Source organism: Petaurus breviceps, unplaced genomic scaffold (assembly GCF_028583685.1).
Source record: "Petaurus breviceps papuanus isolate PSGF00001 unplaced genomic scaffold, PetGlider_PUasm1.0 90740, whole genome shotgun sequence".
NCBI classification, from domain to species: domain Eukaryota; kingdom Metazoa; phylum Chordata; class Mammalia; order Diprotodontia; family Petauridae; genus Petaurus; species Petaurus breviceps.
Window position 1 is genome coordinate 6,874,426 of NW_027187330.1, and position 14,687 is coordinate 6,889,112.

Genomic DNA, 14,687 nt, shown 5'->3' on the forward strand with positions numbered 1-14,687 from the left:
CCCTTCTGTGATATTTTTTCCTGCAAATGTGCATAGAATCTAAATTGATTATCAGCTCTCAACTTGGCAACGACATCACACGTATGGTGGCAGAATCAGTTTCTGGACTCAGTTGGCCTCCTTATTGTGGTAATTTCTTTCCACTGGCTAATTATCCCAATGAAATGGTGATAATTAAAAGCATTTATTGTGTCTATCATATGCCAGGTATTGTGCCAAGGCAAGGGACAGCAAAAAATGGCAAAACAAAATCTTTGCCCTCAACAACTGGAGAAGTGCTAATTGCTCGAGTAGACCATCAATATAATAAAAATAACAATTCTATCTAAGTTAATTCATTTATTCAGTGTCATACTAATCAAACTAGCCAAATATTTTATAGAGCTAGAAAAAATCATAATTCATCTGGATGACCAAAAAGTCAAATATATAAATGGAATCAATGGAAAAATGTGAAGAAAGGCGGTGTAACAATATCAGATCTCAAACTGTATTAGAAAGTGGTAATCATCAAAACAATCTGGTACTGGATAAAAAAAAAGAATGGATCAGCGGAATAGATTATGTACACAATACAGACGTAGTAAATGACAATAGTAATCTAGTGTTTGATAAACCCAAACATCTAAGCTTTTGAGGTAAGAACTAAACAATTTGAAAAATTGCTGGGAAAACTAGAAAGTAGTTTGGTAGAAACTAGGTACAATATCTCATACTGTATATTATGATAGGGTCAAAATACAACATAATTTATACATAAAGGGTGATGTCATAAGCAAATTAGGGGAGCATAGAAAATTTTATCTTTCAGACCTGTGGATAAGGGAAGCATTTATGACCAAACAAGAGATACAAAACATAATGAAATGCAAAATGAATAATTTTGATTATATTAAATTAAAAGGAATGAGAAACGTTGCAAATCCACCCTCTGCCCAGTTTCCGGTTTTCCTTCTAATTTTTGGTTGCATTAGTTCTTTTTGTGCAAATGTTTTTCAAGTTCATGTAATAAAAAGTTTCTATTTTACTTCCCATTATCTTCTCTATCTCTTATTTGATCATACTTGTCTCTTATCCATAAATCGGGAAGATATTTTTCCATGACCAAAAGGGAATAAAACTGTGTATACCCTTTGACCCAGCAATAAACTACTAGGTCTGTATTCCAGAGATGAAAAAAAAGTACAAAAATAGTTATAAGAGCTCTTTTCTGGTTGGCAAAGAATTAGAAATTAGAGGACATCCCCTCTGTTGGGTAATGGCTGCACAAGTATATAGATATATTTGATATATGATTGTGATCAAATATTAATATGCTATAAGAAATTATGAGCAGGATGTTTTCAGGAAAACCTGGGAAGATATATAAACCCCCACCATGTTGAGCAGAACCAGGAGGATATTGTATACAGTGAGAGCAATACTGTGAGGATGATCAACTGTGAATGACTTAATTATTTTGAGTAATCCAATGATCCCAGACAATCCTAATGGATTTATGATGAAAAATGCTATGTACCTCCAGAGAAAGAAGAAATGGAATCTGAGTGCAGATTGCAGCATATTTTTTAACTTTATTTTTCTTCTTGTTGGATTTTTTGCAATATGACTAATATGGAAATATGTTTTGCATGATTTCACATGTATAACTGATATCCTATTTCTTGTCTTCACAATGGGTAGAGAAGAGGTGGGAGGGAGAGAATTCAGAATCAATTTTTTAAGTGAATGATAAAAATAAATAAATAATGAAAATTTTATAAGCAGCTTTAGATAAAAAAGATAGCATGGATTCAATTGAACAGTACAATTAAATCAAAGTTCATTTAAAAAAAAAGTAGCCCATCACCCTTACATCCCACTGCTTTTGGTGAGTATATCATGCACATTAAGGATCTGTGAAGCTTACACCTCTACATAGCTGTCGATTACTCTCATCTCACAAATGAGGAAGTTCAGGCTTATAAGATTTATGTAAGAAAATGCAGTAAAAAGAGTGTCTAGCACAGCAAACTCTTCTTTTAGGCAATGAGGCAGAGGCAGTTAAGGTGGTTTCAAGTGCCTCATTAGTACTACTATATGTAATATATGCAAAGGATCACAACCTCTTTGTGCCTCAGTTTCCTCATCCACAAAGTCATGGAGTTGGTCTACATGATGTAAAGGTCTCTTCCATCTCCAAATTCTATGATTCTAAGTAGAAGCATCATAATTGGAACCCTGTGCACTTTGACTCTGAGTCCTGTGCCCCTCTCATTCCTTAAGTTCTCAAACTTTTTGTTCTCAAGATCCCTTTACACTATCAAAATTATTGAGAACTCCCTCTCCCCAATAGCTTTTGCTTATGTGAATTAGTTCTATTGATATTTTACCATAAAAAATTAAAATATCTTTGTGTCATTATGGAAATAATTGTGACTTTATGGAATACATGAAAGACTCTCAGGGAGCCCAGGCTTCCATGGACCACATTTGGAGAATCATTGACCCATATCATAATCACAGAAGAGAGTGAACAAGCCTTGTATGGGGAAAAGCAAGGAATTTAGCTCACTGGAATAGTGGAGTCACTGATTGCAGAGAAGGGAAAGGCATACAATGTTATAGGCTCTGATTACAATGACATCAGTGATAAAAGTGGAACGGAGGAAAACTTCATGAATTAAAATACTTATGTATCGATAGATTAAAATCTACTTGCAAGAGGGACGATCAGGTGGAAAAGTGGATAGAAAACCAGCCCTAGAGCCAAGAATACCCGAAACCAAATCCAGCCTCAGAAACTTTCTACCTCTGTGACCCTGGGCAAGTCACTTAACCCTGATTGCCTCAAAAAATTACTTGGTAATGCTATTTTATCATATTTATGAGACAGGAAGAGTGGCAGAATGAATGTTGTACTTGAAAGATTTATCAAGTACCAGTTGAAGACAATGACTGGATCTTGGACTCTTTCTGAGACTCACATTTCCACACAGTAAGCAAGACTTTGCACATGTTCCTTTGACAGATACAAAGTTTTTATGGTGAATTTACCAGGTTTTTCAGTTTTCTTTCCATTGAATACTGAGTACTTTATAAAAAGGCTACTATTTTTTAAAATTTTGAATTAAAGGATTTAGAGATGGTGGAAGGGATCTTAGACAACATTTAGACCAACTCCATCATCTTGTAGATAAGAAAAATGACATCTAGAGAGATTGTTCAGTCTTTTCAGTCATGACTGACTCTTTATGAACCCATTTGGTCTTTTCTTGGCAAAGATTATTTTTTTATTTTTAATTCAACATTATTATAATTTGAAAAGTATTGAGAGTATAGTAATTAACTATAAACTAGCACAAGACTGCTTGTCAGGAATTTGGAAATATCAACCCAATTCCATATCACAATTCAAGATGTTTTTTTTTCTTTAGGGAGTGTTATTACCTCTGGAAAGAGATATTCAGAGGGGGAAAGTGATTCTACAATCCAACCAGAAAGAATGCTATCTTCTAAGAAACAGAACAATATTTCTATACTTCCCTGGACTTGGGTCGGCTTAAACTGGCTCTGGATCAGATGATGCTTGTCTATATCTTCAAACCCATTACTTAGTGAACCCATTTCCTTTCTCAGTTCATTTTGCAGATGAGGTAACTGGGGAAAATAGTTAAATGACTTGCCCAGGGTCACCCAGCTAGTAAGTGTCTGAGGCTATATTTGAATTCTGGAAGATGAGTCTTCCTGACCGGAGGCCTGGCACTCTATCTACTTTGCCACCTAACTGCCCTCTAGAGAGGTTATGTGAGATAATGAGCTGAGCAAAGTCAACAAGCATTTCTTTTTCTTAGGGAGGAAGGCAAGGCAATTGGAACTAAGTGGCTTGTCCAAGGTCACACAACTAAGTCAAGCGTCTGAGGCCAAATTTAAACTCAGGTCCTCCTGACTCCAGAGCCAGTATTCTATTCACAGCACTACCTAGCTGCCCCCTCTACAAGCATTTCTTAAGTGCCTACCATATGCCAGCCATTGTGTTATGTGCTGGTTACACAAAGAAAGGCAACAAACAAGGGTGTCAAGGAACTCAACTATGAGGTCATGTAGTCTAGTAGATAGGGAACTGGTCTCAGAGGCAAGGAAACCTGGGACTCCCTCCCCCCAACAAAATCTGCCTGTATCACCTCAGCCAAGTCACATAATCTCTTGGTGTCCCAGGCAACTTTCAAAGATTCTGTGTAGCTGATCAGGAAACAATCTAGACAGGTAAAAGAAATTTTGCATCAAATGTTCCCCTACACAGATGAAATCAAAAGGAATAACAACCATTCAAGTGGGGTTTAAGAATAATAAAGGAAGATAAAAGGGTTTATTGCAAATATACCAAATTTTCTTCTTCCTCAATTTTTAGAACATCTTAGGGCAAGGTCTGGATTAGCCTGTTGGGAAACTGTAATTTTCCTACTGACAGTGCTAGAAATATGTAGCAGAAATGGCAATCTTTTCATTAAGGGAAATGTCTTTTTACTGTTCCGTGTATGAATTAGCCACATGCTGGATCACCCAACACACTGCTACTTACTCTGAGGACAGATGAAATTTGTTGGAACAGCTTACATCCAGCAGCATCTCGAGTAACTGGTTTCTGAGCCAGATCATCCTGCCAGATGTTTGGCTTCCGGCTATAAACGTGGAAAAGAGAAGAAACCAAAGTAAGATATCAGAACGCAGGCTTCAATAAACAAGTAAGAAAGGGAGACAGGTGGAGATAGGAGGGTCTTATCTGTGAATTTGGAAGGTACCCCTTCATTCCCTTTCAGGACACATATCTGAAGTTGTCACAAAGAAACTGCTACAGCAAGCCAATTTGGAAAAGATTATTTAAAGTCTTCCACAGCGTGGTTCCTACCTTCTTTTCCAGTCTTATTTCCTATTATTCACATTCATGCCCTCTCTATTCCTGTCAAACTGGACATTTAGCTGTTCCCTAAATATTTTCTTTTTATTTTTCCCACCACTCCTTTCCATAGAAGGGTGGAGTCTCTGCTCTGGAATGCACTTTTTCCTCCTCTCTCCTTCAAAGAATCCATGACTTTATTCAAAGCTCACCTTAGGTGTCACCTCCTACTAGGAGCTTTCCTTGATTCCTTCCAATTCTTAGTGCTCTGACTCTTTTAAAATACTTTCCATATAATTTACATCTAGTCATCCATATACATGTTGTACTCCCCCCTTCTACTAGAACATAAGGCCCTTGAGGGCAAGCATTGCTTTATTTTTGTTTTTATTTCCCCAACTACAATGCCTGGCATTGGTACTTAACAAAGGTACTTAACAAAATATATGTAGAATTAAATTGAATCTTCAAACACAGTATGGGAAAAAATTTTTTTAATTGAGTTAGCAACCAGTTTATCTATATATTCACTAGGGATAGAAAGAAAGACATTGTATTGAAAGTATAACAGAAGTAAAATAAGTTAGATATTAAGATGAACTTTCTGACCAAAAAAAGTATTTAAGAGAAGATGTTAAATATTTGTCTTGTGGAAAAACACTCATTTGATTCTTGTATGTAAAAATAGAGGACCAATTCAAGTTTAAATCTCAGCTCTGCCATATGGGGTAGTGGGTATGTTTGCAGGTACCATGTTTATGTGTGTGTGAGAGAGAGATTCAGAAACAGAGACAGACAGAGACAGAGAGAAGGAAGGAAGGAAGGAAGGAAGGAAGGAAGGAAGGAAGGAAGGAGAGATCTTGGGCAATTCGTTTCACTTTTCAGGTCCTCATTTTACTTAATAAATAATATTTAACTTAGTGGGTAAAAATGGCAGATTGAATCAGCTTGCTATATGTCCTGTTTCAAGTATCAATTTCTTGAAACTATGAAACTGCAAATTATAGCTGATAAGCCAATATTCAGAAAGGCAGTCTGAGGTATAAATAGAGGGCTGGTCTTGTAGTCAGAAGACCTGGGTTGGATTATTGTTTCAAACACTTTTCTTAGCTACGTGATCATAGACAAATCATTGGCAATAGTAAATCACTTAGTTCAGAGTTTCTATTTCTTTGTCTAAGGTGGAGAAAATTAGTATATATGCTATATAAAATATAACATGCTATATATTATAAAAATCTATGTTATATGTATATGTGTACATATACACATATGAGAAAATATTAAAGATTGTAAAGCACTATACTAAAAAATGGTACTACAAAGCATAAAAATATAACACGTGTTCATATAATATATACATAATGTATAATATATAGATTATATAGATGTATATTAGAGTCAAAAGGGACTTCAGACAAGCTGAAGTCATTATTATCTTTAATTTGTGAAAAATATTAATCTTCCATAGCTTGTGTTTCTTTGTTTATAGACACATTTGACCATGGAGTAAAGAATAGAAGTGATCTCAGAGTTCATCTACACTAAGCCCCTCATTTTACAAATGGAGAAATTGAGGCCAAGTTAGTTAACTTGTTTAAGAACACAAAGGTGGGAAGTATCATATCTGAGATTTAAACCCACATTATAGAATCATAGATTCAGAGCTAGAAGGCACTGTGCCTAGTCCATAGAAGTCACTTAATAAATGATTGTTAGTGGCCAGATAGTCCAGTTTCGTTATTTTACAGAAGAGGAAACTGCTACTACTGCAGTGACTTTAAGTTCACACAGGTGGTAAGGACCATAAGCAAGATTTAAACCCAGGTACTCTTACTATTGTATCATGTTGGTCCTCCCTCTGAAGATAAGTATTTTAGGGAAATTGTGAGAATAAATATTGGATATTCTCTTTTAGACACTTTTATAACACCATAAACCAGCACTAAAGAAAGTCTTCTTACCTTCCACAGAGGAGTCCAAGTTCTTGTCCATGATAATCTGTTTTTCATTTACTGAAGAAGGTTTTAGAGTATAGACAACAAATAATCCAATCCTGTAAGGAAACAAAAGGAGGGTCAGGGGAAGAAGGAAGTAAGAAATGTCATTGAAGTGCATCTTTTCTGGGCATAACATGAATATTTTCTGCCCAGGTTCAACTCATGTGTAACTTGGGGTCTCCTTTTTATAATTAGAATATGAAAAATCAGACAGTAATTTTGAAGAAAGCATTAACCAAATGTTGATTGTCTAGGGTAGGCAAAGGGAACAAATCTAAGAAGAGCAGAATACAATCATAAATTTTGCCCACCTTGGTGTGGATAGGTCAGTAATTTACATTGGGAACCATATCAAGGATTTATTGGAAAATCAATATTATTCTGTCATTTGTGGTATAAAATAATTATTTCTTTGTTTCAAGAGTACAGTAAGGACATAATAGTTACCTATATGCTAGGTAGTTTAGAAAATAGTGATAGATTTCAAGGAGGGAGGTCTGAATTCAAATGCTACCTTAGACACTGATTAGCTGAATGATCTGAACTTTAACCTCTCTTCGCTTCAGTTTCTCCAACTGTAAAATGCATTTAACAATGGGTTGTTTTGAGGATCAAATGAGGTAATAGATGCAACTTACAAACTTTTTTTTTTGCCTTTTTGGAGGGCAATTGGGGTTAAGCAACTTGCCCAAGGTTACACGGCTAGTTTTTTTGTGTGGATATTAAGTGTCTGAGGCCAGAACCGAACTTGGGTCCTCCTGACTCCGGGGCCAGCGCTTTACTAACTGCGCCACCTAGCCGCCCCTACAAACCTTAAATCACTATTTAAATGTTAGTTACTATTATCATTGTTATCATAATCATAAAATATTATCAGAGGCAGCACAGTATAGACCATAAGATTTATCATTAGAGTGACCTGAGTTCAAGACCTTTTCGACTCATTAGCTGTGTGATCTTAGCCAAATCATTCAATCTCCCTGGGTCCTGGTTTCCTTATTTTTAAAATGAAGGAATTGTACTAGATGAATGCTAATATCCTTTTAGTTGTTAATCTATATTTCCATGATCAACCCTTTTGTTGGGGCTGAACTCATACTGTCACATTTAGTATCCAGTGACATTTGTCCCCATGTCTGCAGAACTCATAAATAAGAGTCAAATTTAATTCTTTATTATCTGAAGGAAAGGTGATATTATCTTAAATAAGGAAAGAACTACAGTATGTCTATCTTTTTGCATCAAAGATGCTTCTAATTCACAAATGCTCCCTCAGAACCAGAGAACAGAGAACTGAATATGGAGTCAGGAAGACTTGAGTTCAAACCCTGCCTCTGATACTACTGGATAAATAAGTAGTAGAAGTTAATTAATGTAATTTTCCCATTGGTAAGATGGGAAATGCAAAGAACATTCCTATTAACGATACTTGTGTTATTAACCCATTAAAGCTGAAATCTTATAACACTGCTTCATGTAGCAAAATGAATCTACTGAGTCACTACTAACATGGCTGCTTATGTGAGTGGAAAATGAAGCATAATAAAGCTGACAAGCTTGCACTAGAAGTTAGGAAGGAGGATACAAGAGTGAACCAATGAGGAACGACAGCTTTGTTGCTGGCCAACTTGGAGAATGACTATTCTGTGAGTAGAGTCAATGGCTAGCTATTTACTTTGGGCATTGACAGGCTTTTCTCCATTAGACTGTGAGCTCCTCAAGAACAAGAATTGCTTTTTGACTTTCCAGTACATAGTCGTTTTCTCGCCCTTTCTTTCACTTGTATTTTAAATATTCCAAGTAAAGTGGGAAATCATCCATGGCAGCAATGCAAAGTTTGGCACTATCTAAAGCAGAATGTGAGATGGAAAATGATTCTGCAGAAAAGACTGATGCTCGTGCTAAAAATGGTGACCATGGAAATGGGTATAGGAACAAGGATCATATAGGACTCTGGAAATTCTGGGAATTCCAAAATCAGGTAAACAAAACAAAAAATATGAATGTTCACAATACCAGTTAATAACCTCAACTCTCATTTAATCATAATTTTGAACTAATTAATCAATAATTTAAATAACTAGGAAGTTTCTGTTCATTTAAGTTCTTCAAAAATGGAATCTTACTGTCAAACAAAGGGTAAGTTGGTTTAATTTATATTGTCAAGTGACTAAAATGATTAAATGTTAACCCATTCATAATGCCTGTAGTAGCTAATACACATAACTGTTGGGAGGTGAAAATGAGATCATATAATGTTGGTATATAATGAACATTAAAGTTCTATTTAATTGTTAATGATGTTTCTACAATAATATTATTATTGTTACCTAATGACATCCTGGGTGTTGAAATGTCTCTTCAGCAAATGACCCAGAATGGAAGTGATGGTGGCGATCTTGGTGGGACTGAGAATGGGGTCATTAAAGAGGAAGACCAGCCTAGGAATCAGTTGTAATCTGTGAGCAATTTCAGCATTCCGGGCCCCTTCCCTGGTGAGAAAGGCAAAGAGACAGTAAAAGCATTTACTGGAAAGAGCCAAATTTGCTGCATTTCTGCTAAAAAGGTTTGCAGACTCTGCTTGTTCTGTGGACCTTTGACTCCTGATGATTTCTTGGCAACCTCTCAAAACAATGTCAGACGTTCATTGAATATGTGTCTGTTATCAAAAACCAAAGTCTGCACTGGGACACTCCTCTACTTCTTCCTTTCCACCCCCGGAAACTGCCACGTTTTAGAGAGTTCAAACAAAAGCCCTAATTATTGACTTTTAAATCTGTGCATCAGTGGAAACAAATGTAGATCACATAAAGCTCAGAACAAAGGCATTAGACATGTACGTGATCTCTAACACCACTTTGCCAATGGCCTAGAAACTGCCAGCATTCTTCAGTGAGTTTGTCTGAGTGAATGCCTTGCTCATCCTTTTGAAACCACAAAGTGAATAAGTTCATATTATCTTAAAGTCAAAATTTAAAAATAATTCTAGTGTTCACATCTTTTTTTTTCAGAATGTTCATAAATGCAATTTCCCATAAAATGTTCTCCCTCTAAGAAAACAACTTCCCCTACAAATTCCATTTTAAAAAAAGAAAATAGAAATAAAAATCAGTGACTAGACTCACTCTTCTCTTTTTCCCCTTTGCTTGAATTTGCCATAGAAGCAAAAGGGGGTAAAAGGCAGTAAGGTATAAGGAGCTGACATCCTACAACATGACTGGTTCTACATATAATAAAATGCCTCCACAGCCTGAGTTAGCCAATGGGATTAAAGTCACAGTTGCACAATAGGGTTAGCAAATTTCTCTTTGATCATTAAACACAATGGGGATGCTGACATTCTTTATTTTCCTGGAAATTACTTATTTCCTCCTGATAACTCTTATTGTAATCGGTGACTAAAGTTGAAGTTGTAGGAAGGCAGAAGTTCTCATTGGATAACCTACCTTGGTGATTGAAAAATTTCTATGAGATGAGAAAAGAGGGCAATGTCTAGATTTTCTGATGTGTTCATCCAAAGCTAAAAGACAGAAAAATACACTTTGAAACATAATGCTTTATTGAAACATATTTTGATATGGGGTGTAACAACAAGGCAATATTCACAACGCACGAGATTAAGACAATGTGACCTAGGGGTGGACTTTGTGATTGACTGAATGAATGCACCTTGTTTAAAAGAGAACTTTAACCTTTTACTTTGTGATTGAATTGAGGACTTACTACGTGATCGAGTTATTAAATGAATGTACTTTGTTTAAAACTAATTGACCACTTTGATGAAAACTACATGGCCATTTTAGTGCTAAGTTGTGACATGGTGAATGCAGTATTTTTATTTTCTGTGAATGTTTTGCCTTAATTTGTTACTGAATAAATGGAGAGTTCACTATGCTGTGTAATCAGAACCTTGAAGGTTGTTCACAGCAGCAGTCCTTTGGTAAGCTGCTCATGCTTGGCATTACATAAGGAATAGGGTGGACGGAGGAAACCTACAAAATTTCTTGGAATTCCATTAGTCACAAATTAGAAACTCTATAAGAAATACACTAAGGATTGAGCTGATCATACTCTTTGACTGAGTGATCTTACTATTGTGTTTATAACCCAGGAAAGTCATAGTCAAAAAAGAAAGGTCTCCCTATCTATACAAATATTCATAACACCTTTTCTTTTTCTTAGCTACAAAGAACTAAAAAAAAATGGGCATCCGTCAATTGGGGAATGGCTAAACAAAGTGCGAGATAGGGATGTGATAGAATATTATGGTGCCATAAAAATGACAAATATGAAGAACTCAGGAAACATGTGGGAAGAATTTTTATGCAGTATGGGATCTCATATAGAGCAAGATGAGCAGGAACAGAGAAGAGCAAAATGCACAATGATGTAAATAAAAACTACACTAAAAAGTAACGTCATGAAGATTAACTGTGATGATCCACTTTGATGCAGGAGAACTGAAGGTGAAATATGTTTCTTTTCTTAAAGGAGAGGGATGAAAGGAGGCAAGGAAGGGATTGTAGATGAAGAATCTTGTTAGATATGGTCACTGTGTCTCTTGGATTTCTGAAATGTTTTTGTTTGTTATAAAAGAGTATTCCATGTCTATGTTTGTGAAGGGGTAGTAAGGTTAAATGATTGTAGGATAAATGCAAAAAGCATCAGTAAAACTTCAAAGTGGGAATTCATGTATCAAAAGTAATCTTTTGTACTTAATTTGTTGGGCTGTTTAAAGCACCAAATGACTAGATCAGATAAGTAACCCAGAAAATAAAGGGACAGTGAGCTGACAGATGATGGAAAGGCCAAGGACCTTTGGCCCTACTATCATCTTCATCACTATCTCTTGTGTGCCTGTGAACTAACAACTTCCTTCTCTTTGTGTTAGTTTTTCCATCTATAAATTGTTAATAAATCTTGGCAATCGTAAATCAACCCACCCCACCGAGCTGCTAGAAACACAAACAGATCTATAAAATGAATTGAAATCCTTGAAGTATCACTTGGGTACCACTATGGATATCATTTAGATTACTTCAGTTCACAAAAAAAGCAAAGTATAATTGGTCTCTATGGGACAGAGTAGACAACCTGGTGTTAGGTCTCTTCCACGTCCCATTTCTCCTCCCTGTCCCTGCCCCCTCCCAAAGTTCCTCTTAGAGCAATCTTTTCCCTGCTCATATCTAAAACACTGACAAAACAAAGGTAATCCAATTTGGCAATCTATACAGATTCATTACAGTATTAGAGAATTGAAGTGTCAGACTCCCCCCTCCACTGACTATTGACCTCTCTTCCTTCCTTGAAGCCTCAACTACAATTTCATTCTTTACTAGAAGCTTTTCCCAATTCCTCTTAATTCTAGTGCCTTTCCTCTATTATTTATTCCTATCTATCTTGTATGTAGCTTGCTTTCTATGTGATGATCCACTTTGTCATCTCCCCCATTAGATTATAAACGCTTTAAGGGCAAGGACTGTCTTTTGCTTTTTTTTATCCCCAGTATTTAGCCCAGTTTTGGGAACATAATAGGTGCTTAATAAGCATTTACTTATTAAATCCAAAAAATTCTTAGAGTGGTAAGAAGCAAAATTTTAAAGAAATGTAAAAGGAAGCTGTCATGGATGTGGTATAGTAATTTCTCTCAATTAAAATGTGGTGGAATTACCATGCCTTATTAATTGGAGGAAAGAGGGCAAGAGGAAAGAGTGAGAATATGTTGCTAGTGCTACAAATCCATGTGATTTTTATTATTGTAATTGCCCCATAACTATCATACTAGCATATTCTTTTTTTTTTTTGTAAGCAATCGCGATTAAGTAACTTGCTCAAGGTTACACAGCCAGGTGTTTCTCGGTGGGTGCTAAGTATATGAGCCCGGATTTGATCCCCAGGTCATCCTGACACTGGAGCTGGTGCTGTTACTCGCTGTGCTACCTGGCCACCCCGCATACCAGCATATTCTTCAGGATCCATCTTACATGGTAGGAATTGAGGGTAGCTGGGGATCACTGGATGAGGAAAATAATTTCATCCAGTCGCTGTTGACCTTATTAAAGCATAAACTTTACAAAGACTTTTAGGACAACCTGTATTATTTATCACAAACTTAACAATCATCAATAGATATAAAAAACAGTATTGTCTATGAAACCATGAATCTACAATATTTTTCCAAGTATTTATTAAATATTAATATTTTTAAGTATTTGCCAAATTTCAAATTATTTTTGTACTAACACCATCCATTGTTAGCATCTTCCTGCTCTCTTCTCACTATTTCTTTTTGCCATAGCAACATTTTCAACAGGAAATTTCTTCCCCTGATTTACCTCAAAATTGCAGAGAATGTGCTGGAATATGCCAAGGTTTGTGATAGCTGGGGATCCAAAGCCCAGCTCAACAGTGCCAGCAACAGAGAGAATCAGCTGGAAAATTCTGTTGTTCAACAATTTCATCTTCTTCTTGAGGAGCAATGTCAATATCTGAAAGAATGTTCATATAACAAGGTTCAATTATCAATAAATACATTTTTCCTTATTTTTTCTCCTTTTTTTCTTTATGCCTTTCTGTACACACACAATCTGTGGCCATTCCACATAGAACTGCCTCTGAGGATATTTTGCTCAAAACTTGTAAACTGAGCTGAGGAAGGCAACCACTACATAAAGATGGTAATTCATCATTGATGTACCAATGTATACTGTGCACTTCCTTGGGATACTTCTATTACAAACACACTGAATTAAACGTAAGCTCATTTTTCTCTAAGTTATGCAGGCTACCATAGCTTAGAAGCTTCATTCATTCCTTTAAAATCTCTGGCATGGTCAAATGGGTCAACATAAAAAAGAGAGGTACTTTTGTTAAAGGAAATGACACTAAAGAAGACATGTTACTATCTTTCCTGTTTCACCTTAAGCACCAAAAGCCTTGTCCATCTGACTTGCAGATAAGACATTCTATATGTGTGGTCTCCCCCTATTAGAATGGGAGCCCCTTAAGATAGGGAGTGTCTTGTTTTTCTATTTGTATCTTCACTACTTACCACAGTACTTTGTATGGAGTAATTGCTTAATATTTTCATTCATTCATTCACTCACTCTCTCATTCATTCATTCATCCTTCATCCATGTGAAAGCCAGATTTGAGTAACCACCAAAATGAGTCCCCTCTTTTTCACACAGCCAAGAGGGCACTTTAAAATATCCCCTTTGGCTTCTGGGGGAAACCTTGGTGATTTATTACCTGGTATCCATGGATGTGTTTCATGAGGTTGTCACACATGGTGCTGCTACTCAGGACAGAGTGGAGGACCTTAATGGCAGCATACATGGTATGGTCATCTGTAGCCAGTGAAATCATTCCAAGGAGAATGGCAGGTCCACCAATGAAGTTCAGGCTGTTGGCAGCAGGGCTGGAGTGGAACACTCTTACCCCTAAGGAAAATCCAAGGCCTCAGGTAATCACTTTCTACTTCAGTGCCATTAAAAATTATCTAGTGACCTAATGAGCCAAAGAAGCTTATAAAAAAATTTTTTTGCAAAGATGATACTCATAGAATCACAGAATCTGAAGAATTAGGAAGGACTTTGGCACCCATTTAGTCAAACCTGTACATGAATAATGATTCCCTTCTGCAATATACCCAACAATTCAGGCCACTCAGTCTCTACTTGAAAATTTTAAGTAAAGACTGGCATTTCCCAAGGCAATCCAATCCACGCTGGGATTGCTCTAAGTTTTGGAAATTTTTGCTTGAATCAAATCCAAATGTTTCTTTGAAACTTCTATACATTTCAGAATAC

General features: G+C 36.2%; 1 protein-coding gene across 1 annotated transcript in view; it reads right to left on the minus strand.

The window, feature by feature from the left end:
* The window catches only part of WDFY4 (WDFY family member 4), a 268,014-nt gene that overhangs the window by 232,985 nt on the left and 20,342 nt on the right, over positions 1–14,687 (minus strand). Inside the window, exons 6-11 of the mRNA XM_069067249.1 lie at positions 14,128–14,318; positions 13,212–13,364; positions 10,323–10,396; positions 9,207–9,368; positions 6,841–6,932; positions 4,562–4,661 (exon numbers count right to left, since the gene is read on the minus strand). Coding sequence (XP_068923350.1) covers positions 4,562–4,661; positions 6,841–6,932; positions 9,207–9,368; positions 10,323–10,396; positions 13,212–13,364; positions 14,128–14,318 — 772 coding nt within the window. The remainder of the gene's footprint in view (positions 1–4,561; positions 4,662–6,840; positions 6,933–9,206; positions 9,369–10,322; positions 10,397–13,211; positions 13,365–14,127; positions 14,319–14,687) is intronic.